This window comes from Aquarana catesbeiana, linkage group LG03 (genome assembly GCF_042186555.1).
Source record: "Aquarana catesbeiana isolate 2022-GZ linkage group LG03, ASM4218655v1, whole genome shotgun sequence".
Classification (NCBI taxonomy): Eukaryota; Metazoa; Chordata; class Amphibia; order Anura; family Ranidae; genus Aquarana; species Aquarana catesbeiana.
In genome coordinates, this window is record NC_133326.1 from 643,806,208 (window position 1) to 643,818,392 (window position 12,185).

Below are 12,185 nucleotides of genomic sequence, written 5' to 3' on the forward strand. Positions count from 1 at the left end.
AAACCCCCAAATACACTATTTTGGTGTTTTTGGATCACTGACTGACTAAAATAGAGTATCAACATAATACTAAGTAAAGTAGCATTTTCAGGTGAGTTCAGCAATGGTAGCCTATGTGTTTTCATGATTTTTTTTTTTCTCAATAAAGTTTTATTGACATTTTTTACTATTTAAATGACAAAGCATAGACATCAGGAACATCACATGAACCTTTTCAGTAGGTTTCTATCAACAACACAGTGCAGTTGACATGAATTTTCCAACATTCCTGGACCATTTACATTTTTCAGGCAGCATATTGTGGAAGAACGATAGAATCAAACGTCCCAACAGGGAAGGAACTGCTGGCAAACATTGTACATAGGGAGGGATTGCAGAGATTCAATGCTTAGTGAAATTGCCTGTTATTTTTGGCCTGTGTTCTGTTCAGCAGGCCTCCTCATATCTGTTGCTGTTAGTGGTTAATCTAACACGTTCTATTGCATTATGAGGTCTGGAACCGCATCCAGAAAAGATTTACGATGTGCTATGTTTTTTTTTTTTTTTTTAAGTGTAACGATCTTGTCCAGATCTTTCAGTATATCTCACATTTTTAGAGAATCTCGTTCATTAGATGTATCTTGATAACTTGTAATATCCATTCCACTACTGATGGTGGATCAGGAGCTTTCCGTAATTTTGGGCCTAGGCTTGTGGCCGTGCTCAAGATGTGGGATAGCAAATATTTAGGGACAGGTCAAAGTGTGCTGTGAAATTAGTGGACTCAGGGCTCATGTAGAAAGGGGCCTTTAAGGCAATTTAATTGTATTTTATAAACTTGGAGTTAGCACGGTTGACATTTAGCACCGTTGTAGTGTTTTGCTGGATGGAATTAGCTGTTTTCTGGTTGGTTTCACATTGCTCCTGGAATTGCTCTTGAGGTTTTGTAACATTTGGCCATATCACAACATGGGCCAGCATGCAATATACATAACCATGACTGTTTATTATTTATTTTTTTTACTCCCAACAGGTGTGGGGTATCATGAATGTATAGCATTAATAATAACGGAACCAATAGAGCTGTTACCCCTCCATGTATTTCCTACAGCCAGCAAATTTTACCTTTTTTTTCCCTCTCCAGCTTCGATGTGGAAAATGGGCCTTCTCCAGGTCGCAGCCCGATCGATTCGCAGGCGAGTCCAGGGCTGGTGCTGCACCCCAGCTTCCCGCAAAGCCAGAGGAGAGAGTCGTTCCTGTACCGCTCTGACAGCGACTATGACATGTCCCCGAAAACCATGTCACGGAACTCCTCGGTCACCAGCGAAGCGTAAGTTTGCCATTACAACTCTTGTGCTTAAAGTTCCTCCTTGGCAATCAGCTAGGTTCCCCAATTTAAATTTTCTATCAGAAACTAGGAAACTGGTACCCAGAATCTGATTGCTATGGACAGTAAGGGTACTTTGTTTCTGTACACACATTGATATGGAGCATGCTGCATTGTATGATACTATTCTAGCAGTGGAAGACTGGCTACTTCTCTTAGAAAAGTCCGAGATGTGTGCCAAAAAGAAGTGCATAACCTTATGACTGTAGAGAGATAAAATGGCAGCTGTGACTGTTCAGCAGCTTTAAAGTAATTCTGTGTTCACTTTAAACCTTCTTAAAGGACTTAAGACCTTCAAGTACCCAGAGGTGCCTAAACATAATTTTAGGCCCTCTATAGGAGCCCCAAATCTTGGCGCATTCTATAATGCATATGTTGACTGCCTTCCACATGGACATTGCTCCTTATTGATCAGGATGACCTCACTGACCAATAGCAAGTCAAACTTGATTAGGAGCCAAAAATCATAAGAGAGCATCCTGGGTTTTGGTTTGCTCATGGTATATTGTGGCTATTGTTAAGTACAGATTTGCATCTTAGATTGGCTTTTCATATTTTCCAACATAAGCAATTATTGTAGACAAAGTGTAGACATGTATGGCTGTGAAGGTTCTCATTTATCCAGGTTATGGTATATCTAGTAACAGTTGGTCACGTTCAACTGGACTTGATCGGTAACTTTTAAGGGCATTTTGTAGCTTATCCAAGCCACTTCAGTTTGAAACCTCTGAATGTGACTACTACTAGAGAGCAATGATTCACCTTAACTCACCCTAATTAACCTTAAAACAAACCCAAACATTCCTGTTTCATCACTGGCAGAGATTAGACACCTATCCCTGCGGTAGATCAACTATTCATAAATCTTCAACACAAATCCAGGAGAGAATAGTGAGATCTTGTATTCTGACTAATGTCTCCTCCTCTTTTTCAGGCACGCTGAAGACCTCATTGTTACCCCATTTGCTCAGGTAAGTTAATTAGTTCTATTTACTATTATATATATTTTTTTTTAAATATGATGGAATCCACTTCTACCTGACAGTCGGTCTGGATCAGAGAAAACTCCTGATTGTAGCAGGTTGCCCCTAAGATCCCGGTGGCCACTGCTTGAACAGCCAATCAGACCCACCACCTCTCAGACGTGGGCCACAGCAAACAGAAGGAACAAGAATGAAGGCATTGACCACTGAGACACAAGGGCTTTCTACTTGAAGGTCTAGGGCCATTTTTTGTAATTGTAGGGAAAACTAGCAGACATAGGACTTTGTTGAGTTTAAATCCACATTTAGCCATAAGCCTTCGTAAAGCGATCCTTTGCGGTGACCAAAATTTGTACTTTTGTCTCTGACTGTTAGGGCTCATTCACACGTGAGGTTGGGGAGCGGTAAAACCTCCTGGTCCAGCCGCTCTTTATCACTCCTAACTGCTATCCCTTTAGCTTCAGAGGCAGTGGCTGTGGGTATACACATGCCACAACTGCAAAGCCCTGCTTAGCGGCAAGAATTTTGCCCTCTGCAAAACAATGGTATCTTTTATTAGATATGCACAGACATATAAAAACAGCTGCCGCACATTAAAAAAGGTTATAGACTCATAGACTATAAAAGTTCAACTGTACATTATACTCCTTTTTTTTTCACAATTAGTTTTATTGAGAAAGAGAAAATTATTGCAGATAGCATATACTCTGTGTTACCCACAATCTTCAAGGTTGTACACATTGCCTGATTTCCTATACCAATAATACATGTAAACCGCGGTTTATGAAAATCGAATCCTTCACTAAAACAGCACTAGCTGTAAAAAACAAAACAAAAAAAAAAATGTATCCAGTGATTCAGCATGGAGGCAGTGCGTTAGCACCAAGTAAAAAGGGCCAACGTATATTGGAGGAGAGAAAGGGTAAAGGGACTTTACAGGCAAGATGGATAATGATATAGTACAAAAATATATTTTATTAACAATAAGTCATATCAAACAGGTCAAGTAAAAAAGAATTAAAAACATACGATAGGCATATGATATTAATGAGTATCTAGTGTAAACAAGAAAGTTGACATCAAATAAACGGCAGTGAGCCCCTGTGCGTCAACGCGTTTCACTGTTTTGCTTCGTCAGGACACACTTGGGGGTAGTTGGAAGGAACAGGTCTCACTATCAAAGATAAAATAAATCCATCAGACATTTATATTACAATAACATATGATAAAAAAACTTTCAAACATTGCTATATCCAGAGGACATGCGCACATCAGATACAAATAGCTACCTTGTCAGCATAGAAATATCTCCGCATGGAGAGTTCCCAGATGATCACCCAGAAATCACTGTGTAAAGCAGGAGGCAGGCCAACGTATATCCCCACTTATGAGCTGCGAAGCTGTGCACTACCTCAGCACCATAGGCTGCAGGTCTAGGCCCTTTTTACACCCCCTCCTACTGAAGCACCAAGACAGCTGCCTCTTGTGCCACCCGCTGTGGCCTGGCCCTATATAGAGGGTATATACTGCGCCCTGCCTTAGTACTTCCCTCAAGAATCAACAGTGCTACGAATTTTAAGGGGAACCTCAAGCCAAAAATGTTTTTTAAAAATGGTGTGGTATTTCCCCCCCCCCCCCCCCCCCCCATAGTCCATACCAGACCCTTAGATCTGGTATGAATTTTTAGGGGAATCCCAGGCCAAAGATGTTTTTAAAAAAACGGCATGGGATCCCCCTTCCAAAATCTGTACCAGACCCTCAGGTCTGGTATGGATTTGAAGGGGAACCCTGCGTCAAAAAAAAAAAAAAAGGCATCATCGGTTATTAAGGACATGGAGTTCAATGTTTTGTTTTTTGGGGGGATCTGCTCTTAAACGCGGAGCTTAAAAAACTTTTCTAGACTGTAAAGTGTGCTTGGACACATAGGATAACATTATTTTGCTTCTAGAGGCAGAACAAAAAACCGCTAAACGCTGCTGCTAGGAGCATTATTTTAAGCTGGTGTGCATGGATCCCTAGTTTTTGGGTAGAGTAGGGAGGGAGAGAAATCGCCGCCAAGTTTTTTTTTTTTTTTTTTTTTTTTTTTTTTCTTCTTAACTTTTGCTTATGCCTCTGCTAGGTACATTTTTTTTCTCTAATAGTCCTCATAACCAATGTCACCAAGCAAAACGTGATGGAAAATCCAAAATTTTACAGTTATCCCATATGGTGAGGGTAAATCTTCCTGTTCTGGTCACAAAGATCTAAGAGAAGTATTCCTCTCACCTACTTCCTGTTGCAGGAAGTGAAGGAAAATCTTTCCAATGGGGCAAACATGGAAAAACCGGGCATTGTTTGTTTTCAACCCTTCCCCACTCTATCCAAAACTGAAAAAAGTGTTGCCTATGCGTACACTTTAAAGTGGTAAACCCAAAAGCAAACCTTTATTATATTGCAGCTTAGCGATTCTTAGATGTGGTGGTTGCATTAGGTTTTTTTTTTTTAGGATTTCTTTCCTTTCCTGGTGATTTGTCCAGTAAGTCTGTTTTTCAACAGAACAAGCTGTCCTGCAGATGTAGCAGTTACAGAGATGAGACAAACCATTTAACACTGACAGGGGTGCTTACAATGATCAGATTTTTTTTTTATTTATGTAAAACCTTTATCCCGATAGGAAAAAATAACTGTTGCTGTAACTGCTTATAAAGTGCGAGTTCAGCTTCAATTTGTTAGCGTATTTAAATCTGCTAGTAAATTTAACATCCCTTCCCCTTAGACTGACAATGCTGCGGTCCATAGGTATCTTTGTTGCCCTTCAATCCAGACTGGGGGCACGCTAATACAGGAGGAGTGCAAGACCCGTTTCACATGGGCTTCAACTTTTATAATAAAAGCGTGAACCGCACGCTTTTATGAAACTTTCAGCAAGCTTTTGACAAGCTTTGAGCAGCTTTCTCTAAGCCTTTAAAGTGCCATTCAGCTCCTGTTTGGAAATGGTATACACAGACCTTAACCTCTTGACGCCAGCCCTATACATATTCACAGCTGCTTGGCGGGCGGCTGGGCCTTAGGCCTGGTTCACACCTGTGCAGTTGCTTTTGATCTGTGTTTGCGGCGCATTTTGCACTTTCACACGGGCGTTTTTACCTTGTTTTTTGATGCATTTTGTGTTTTCATATTTTGTTAATGTTTCGCATGCTTCTGTGTTTTTTTTTTTTTTTGGCTAATTTGTTGTTGGGCAGTTTAAAAAACACATAGATCGCAACAAAAAAACGCACTACATGTTTTTCTGCAGCTTCTCCATTGAAGTCTATTGAAAAACAAACACACTGGTTTGCATTTAAAAAAAGTCCCTGACCCTTTCCAAAAATGCAGCAGCTGAAAAAAGCATTGACATGAAAGTGTCCCATAGGAAACCATGTTACATGGACTGTAGTGCATTTCTATAAAAAGCACTAAAAATGCATAGGTGTGAACCAGGCCTTAACACCTAGCAGCTGCATATATGCGGCTCTGTGAAAACCACTTACCACGCTAAGAGCACACTCCCAGCACGGTAGCCGGCAGGGATCACTAAGCCCCCCGATGCATACTTGCGATCGGGAGCTTTCCAATCATGTGACCGCTCTGACAGCCAATTACAGCAGCCACATGACCTGAATGCTTTCCACAGAAGGCGGTCCGCACGAAGGTTTAATGAAGGTGCTGATTTCCACTTTAAACAAGTTGCTAGCAGGCTTTCAGCAAGCTTCAGGTAGTGCTGAAGTCTGCTAGCAGCTTTGTTTAAGGTGGCAGTCATCACTCCCATTAGGATATGTGCTCAATATTTACAAACTGGAGCTAAATGGTACTTTTAAGAGATTCCATAAAATCTTGCTGAAAGATCGGCAAATGCTTTGTAAAAGTTTGCTGTTCACACTGCTCTTATACAAGCTGAAGCCCATGTGAAACGGGCCTTACTTGCCAGATCACCAAGTGAAAAAAAAAAAAAAGAAAAGAAATGCACCCACCACATTGAATGATTGGTAAAGTGCAATATATGACTTTTTTGGTTTTAGGTTTATTACCTCTTTAACTACTTGCCGACCAGCCGCTTTCATTATATTGTAGCAGGTTGGCTCTATTACTCGAATCACCGTAGCTGTACGTCTGTTCGTGTAATAGATACAGTGGGCACGTGCACGGCGGGGAAGCCGATGCGCGTGACTGGCGGCCTCGATGTCCGCCGTCCACCTGCGATCTCTCCACAGAGAGTCAGAATGCGAATCTGTCAATGTAAACAAACAGATCCCCGTTCTGACAGGGGAATAGAGAGAAATCGTCTGTTCCTAGTGATCAGAAACAGCGATCTCTCTCCAGTCAATCCCGCGCCCGCCACACACAGTTAGAAACACCTCCCTAACTCCTTGATCACCACTAGTGTTAACTGCTTCCCTGCCAGTGTCATTTACACAGTAATCAGTGCATATTTATAGCACCGATCGCCATATAAATGGCAATGGTCCCAAAAAAGTGTCAAAAGTGTCCGATCTGTCCGCCACAATGTTGCAAGCAAGCTAAAATTTGCTGATCACCGTCATTATTAGTAAAAAAATAAATAAATAAAAATGCTATAAATATATCTCCTATTTACTCGCTATAACTTTTGTGCAAACAATCAATATAAGCTTATTGCGATTTTTTTTTTTTTTTTTTTTTACCAAAAATATGTAGAAGAATACATATTGGCTTAAACTGAGGAAGAATAATTTTAATATATATATATATATATATATATATATATATATATATATATATATATATTATAATCTTCCAAAGTTTAGGCCAATATGTATTCTTCTACATATTTTTGGTTAAAAAAAAAAAAAATCGCAATAAGCTTATATTGATTGTGTGTGTGTGTATATGTATGTATGTATATATATATATTAAAAACATACATTGTATATGTATGTGTTTTTTTTTTTTTTTTGTTTGTTTGTTTATAGCGCAAAAAATAAAAACCGCAGAGGTGATCAAATACCACCAAAAGAAAGCTCTATTTGTGGGAAAAAAAGGACAATTTTGTTGGGTACATCGTTGCACGACCGCATAATTGTCAGTTAAAGCGACACAGTGCCGTATCTCAAAAAAATGGCCTGGTCATTAAGGGGGTAAATCGTTCCAGTCCTTAAGTGGTTAACCTCTTAGTGCCAGCTCCTCCCGACCCTTTAAGAATTTTATGATGCCAGGAGGCTTAAGATCACATGACCCACGGCCTGAAAACTTGCGATCGGGAGCTTTCGGTTAGGTGACGGTAACTGTGTGGGATCCCTGTGGAAGCTGGAAATCACTGTAGTAGTCACTGCTACTACAGTGATTGCTGGCAGCTTAATGGTCCCATGTAGAGCAGCTGCCCTGCGGCTTACTGAACATAGGAGGTCGCTTGCTTGGCAGGAGCGCCATTCAGAGAACACTATGCATTCTCTCAGTGAATGAAAAGTGTATTGTAAATAGACAAGGTGGAGATCATGGTGCCACCGCCTCTCCACCTCATCCAATCAGAAACCATGTTGAATTCGTTGATAAAATGCAGAGTGTTCCCTGAATGGTGCAGAGCAGGTGACCTTCTGTGATCAGTTCGCAGCCGCTCAGCTATCTGCAATCAATGTAGTAGCAGTGACTACTACAGTCTCTTCCAGCGTTCATGTACTTGCATATACATTGGTCCAAGCTGGACTAATGCAACTGTATTAAAGTTTGCATATTTAAACTTCAGCTTTTCAAGTGGAAAATCCCTTTTATACTTCCAAGGCAAGCCTGATGTGATCTGACGTAGGTTTACACTTAAGTCACATCTGTACCATGACCTTATCTGTGCAGAGTTCAGTATTCCCTGCTCAGGATTAGAGGTGGCGGTGTTCAGAAAACCCCCTTATGTGGGATGGCGCACACACACACACAGGCGTACAGATTCCTCCTTTTTGGGGTGCAGCAGCCCAGGAGACCTCAGGGTGTGGAGGTGAAGGCAGATCCCCTGCAAATGAGTCATTCATTCTGGAGAGATTGCGACTGTGTGCAAGGCATGGAAACAGTGCCACCGACTGGCCGGACTGTGAAAGTGCAAACACTTTTTGTTGCACAACTTCAGCAAGTCACCTTCTCTGTTAATTGAGTTTACATTTTACTGGGAATTTTAAACAACTGAAGATTTATTATTTAATTTTATTTATTTTTTTTTTTAGAAATCAGCTCAAGTACATTAGTAAGCATTCAAGGAATTTTCCAAGGGCAAATGTAACATTCTCTAGCCCCCGTTTTATAAACCAATTTTTCCCTCCCAATAGCGTGCAATGCCAAGCTGCAGCAGGCAAGGACAGCTGACTATTAGGTCTGATTCCCACCTATGCAGGTTGCAGTTTGCATATTCCGGGTGCATTTTGCATTTTTCAATACACGTTTTTGATCCATTGAAGTCTATGGAACCAAAAACCAGAAAAAAAAAGTCCCTGACCCTTTCATACCTCCCAACTTTGGAACTTGAGAATGAGGGACGCCTAGGGATGGAAAAGACATGCAGAGATTGACAATGCTGCTATTCAAAGGTGCCCCCATTGCTCTTTCATCAAGAGTTGTGTCTCACTAATGCAGGAGGTATGGTACTGACCAGATCGCCAGGTGAAAAAGCCTAAAAAAAAAAAAAAAAACTAATGCAGTCACCACATCTAATGATTTACTAAGTTGCAATATAATACATTTTTGATTTTGGGTTTATTACGGCTTTACAGTGGTATATACTGTACACAGTCCGCAGTCCTTGTACCCCCAAAATACTCCCTCATTTCTGTGCTATGAGTGAGAGGCTCACTGACATAAACCTGCCATGTATACACTCAGATACAGTCACAGGCTGAGGTATATTTAGTCACCCTTTATATCAGAATCTCCCCTTCACATTAAAGTCCCCTCCTTCACATCAGTAGTTCCCCTTTACATCAAAAGACCCCTTAGATTAAGAGCTACCCTTTCACATCAGAGTCCCCTTTTACAGCAGGAGTCCTCTCTTCACATCAGCAGTGGCCCTTTAAATCAGGAGCCCCCTATACTTAACATCAGGAGTCCTCCTTTTACATCTGCAATGGCCCTTAAAATTGGGGCCCCTGTCCCATCAGAGTCCCCCCCCCCCCCCCTTTTTTTTTATAAATCTTTTTAATCTTTTTATTACATTTCTTAATAAACAAACAAAACAAACACAACAAAGCATCGTACACATTGAACCTAAAATATAATAATACGGTTTCAAAATCCAATATAACAATTATTAATCCAAAGGGGAAGAAAAAAAAAGGGGGGGAAATGAAGTAAACATTAATTCCTTCTTTCCCCAGTGACCCCAAACATTTCTTATATGGGAACACCCATATTATAAATAATTGCCCCCCATTGGCATTAGATGCTGTATACGGTTTGTCCAGCCACTTTGCCCACACTTTATCATACTTACTAGGACAACCCCTATTCATGTAAGTATCTCTATACAATGGAAGATTATTATTTACTAATCAGAGTACCCCTTTAACATTGGTATTCCTCCTTTAACATTGGTAGTCCCGCTTTACATCTGGAGACCCCATTACATCAGCAGTCTTCTCTTCACATCAAGAGCCCCCTTTACATCAGGCACTGGGAGTGTTAGGAGGGGTGATCCAGGGATATGAATGAAATAGACAGACAGGGATCCTAAGCCTAGGATACAGACAGCTAAGAGGGAGATGCAGGCTGGATTACAGTGTGAAGTGGAGGGAGTTGGGCAGTGGATGGGAGAAGTATCTGGGGAATGGAGGAGCCCAGGAGTCTATCAGGAACTTGTGCCTCTGCCCCTACATAAAAAAAAGAGTTCCTGCTCTGCTACTGCTTCCTGGGGTCTCACCGATGGAAGGATGGGGCCCCGGCAAATGTTATATAACGACTGGTCGCTGTAGGAGTTGCTCACAAGCTTTGAAAACTGCCTGCACTCTACAAGAGTGAGTGGCAGTGGAGGCAATGCATGAAACAGCTAATCTGAGTGGGACTGTGGGACATAAGTCCGAATCTGGGGCTGTCCCGCAGAATCCGGTACTGTTGGGAGGTATGCCCTTTCCATAAAATGCACAGATGTGAACTACAGCCATAGGAAACCAAGTTACATGGACTGTAGTGTGTTTCTGTAAAACTAAAAATATACTAAAATGCATGGGTCTGAACCAGGCTTTAGCATGCATTTACTCCAGAGATAAAACTATAATTCTACCAGTTTACAAAACTCTGGTTCAGACACATCTGGCGTGTGTCGTCCAATTCTGGTCACCAGTTCTCAGGAAGGATGTGCTGGAACTTGAGACAGTCCAGAGAAGGGCAGCAAAACTAATAAGGGGCTGGAGGACCTCAGTTATGAGGAATGACTACAAGTTTTTAAACTACTTCTTCCTGGAGTGTAGGCGCTTATGACTTCAATATACAAAATCTTTGAATGGTGACTGTAGCATTGGGAGAAAATGATTTAATCTTAGGTCTCCGAAGAAGACTGAGGCACACAGTGAAGCTGAATGAGAAGTGTTTTTCAATCTTAATCTCCGCAAAGGGGTTCTTCACTGTTAGAGTGGTAAGGATGTGGAACTCCCTTCCACAGTTGGTGGTGTCAGTGGGGAGAGTGGATAAATTCAAAAACTTGAAGTGAACACAATGTGCAGGAATATGGAAAATAGTAGTAAACACACTCAGGTTGAACTGGATGGACCCCCCAGTAACCCCCCTCCCTTTCCAAACTTCCATAGGTCCCCTAATGCTATTAACCTGCCTCCCCCAGTGATTTTTACCCCGCCCCCTCCCCTCTCCCCCCCCCCAAACATTTTTTTTATATCCCCCATCCCCCATATGACTTTTTTATCCATGCAGTGGGGACATCACTAGCCCCCCATCCCCAGTATTCCTTTACACTCCTAGACCCCTCAACCCCTTCCCTGCCCTCAACCCCCCCCCCCCCCCATCCACCTTGCCTTTCCCAAATATTATAAGGACTTTCTAATGCTCTGAACTCACTTTCTTATAATGACTATTATTTTAGCAGAAGGGGGCATCACTGGCCCCCCACCCCCCTGCATTCCTTCACACTCTCCACCTTGCCACTGCCCTAGCGACTGCCCCCAACACCCATTTCTTAGAGGCGGCCAGTCCATAAGGGGCGCAGGCCCCTAATCTTCATGCATGGCGCCGGATGTATAGATTTCTACAAGTTCTTCTTCCTTTTTTTATTTTGAAGCCCATGATAAGAGCTTGAGGTTCTAACTGGCTTCAAAAAGGTTGGGCACTGCGCCCCGAGCACACCCACTTGTGACATTAGCGAATCAACATTCGCTATTGTCTTGCTGCTTCTCCTCCCGGCCAATCCGGACAGGAAGTGGGTCAGGAGGAGAAGCAGGGGAATCTGCCTGCGACCTGGATGGGGTAAGTGCGGACCTAGCGGGGGGGTTTGTTTGCTGCCCCCCCCCCCAAAAAAAGGAGCACTAGCTGCCACTGCCCATTTCCCTCCCTGTTCTTATTAGTTCCTGATCATTGTTATCCTATCCCCCCCCCCCCATACCCTCACTTACATTTTCACCACTTGGCTCTCGGATGTTCCCTCCTATGTACCCCCCACTTGGATCTATGCAATGTATGGGCTCAAACCTTCTTTTATCATAGACCTCGATATTTTGAGGCCTCCATCTCCCGTTCAGATGTTACTTGTGCCCACACATTGTTTTTGGACAATTTGCCATGTGAACTTTTTTGGACAAAAAAACAAGCAGACCAGGTCAGGTGACTTTAGTCCGAGAGATTTTCCAATATGAAAACAAAAG

At 42.0% G+C, this 12,185-nt stretch overlaps 1 protein-coding gene across 3 annotated transcripts in view; it reads left to right on the plus strand.

Moving 5' to 3' along the window:
* PDE4A (phosphodiesterase 4A) overlaps positions 1-12,185 on the plus strand; it is a 494,628-nt gene that overhangs the window by 365,809 nt on the left and 116,634 nt on the right. For all 3 annotated transcript variants that reach the window (XM_073622564.1, XM_073622565.1, XM_073622566.1), the window contains exons 2-3: positions 1,124-1,309; positions 2,301-2,337. In XM_073622564.1, coding sequence (XP_073478665.1) covers positions 1,124-1,309; positions 2,301-2,337 — 223 coding nt within the window. The remainder of the gene's footprint in view (positions 1-1,123; positions 1,310-2,300; positions 2,338-12,185) is intronic.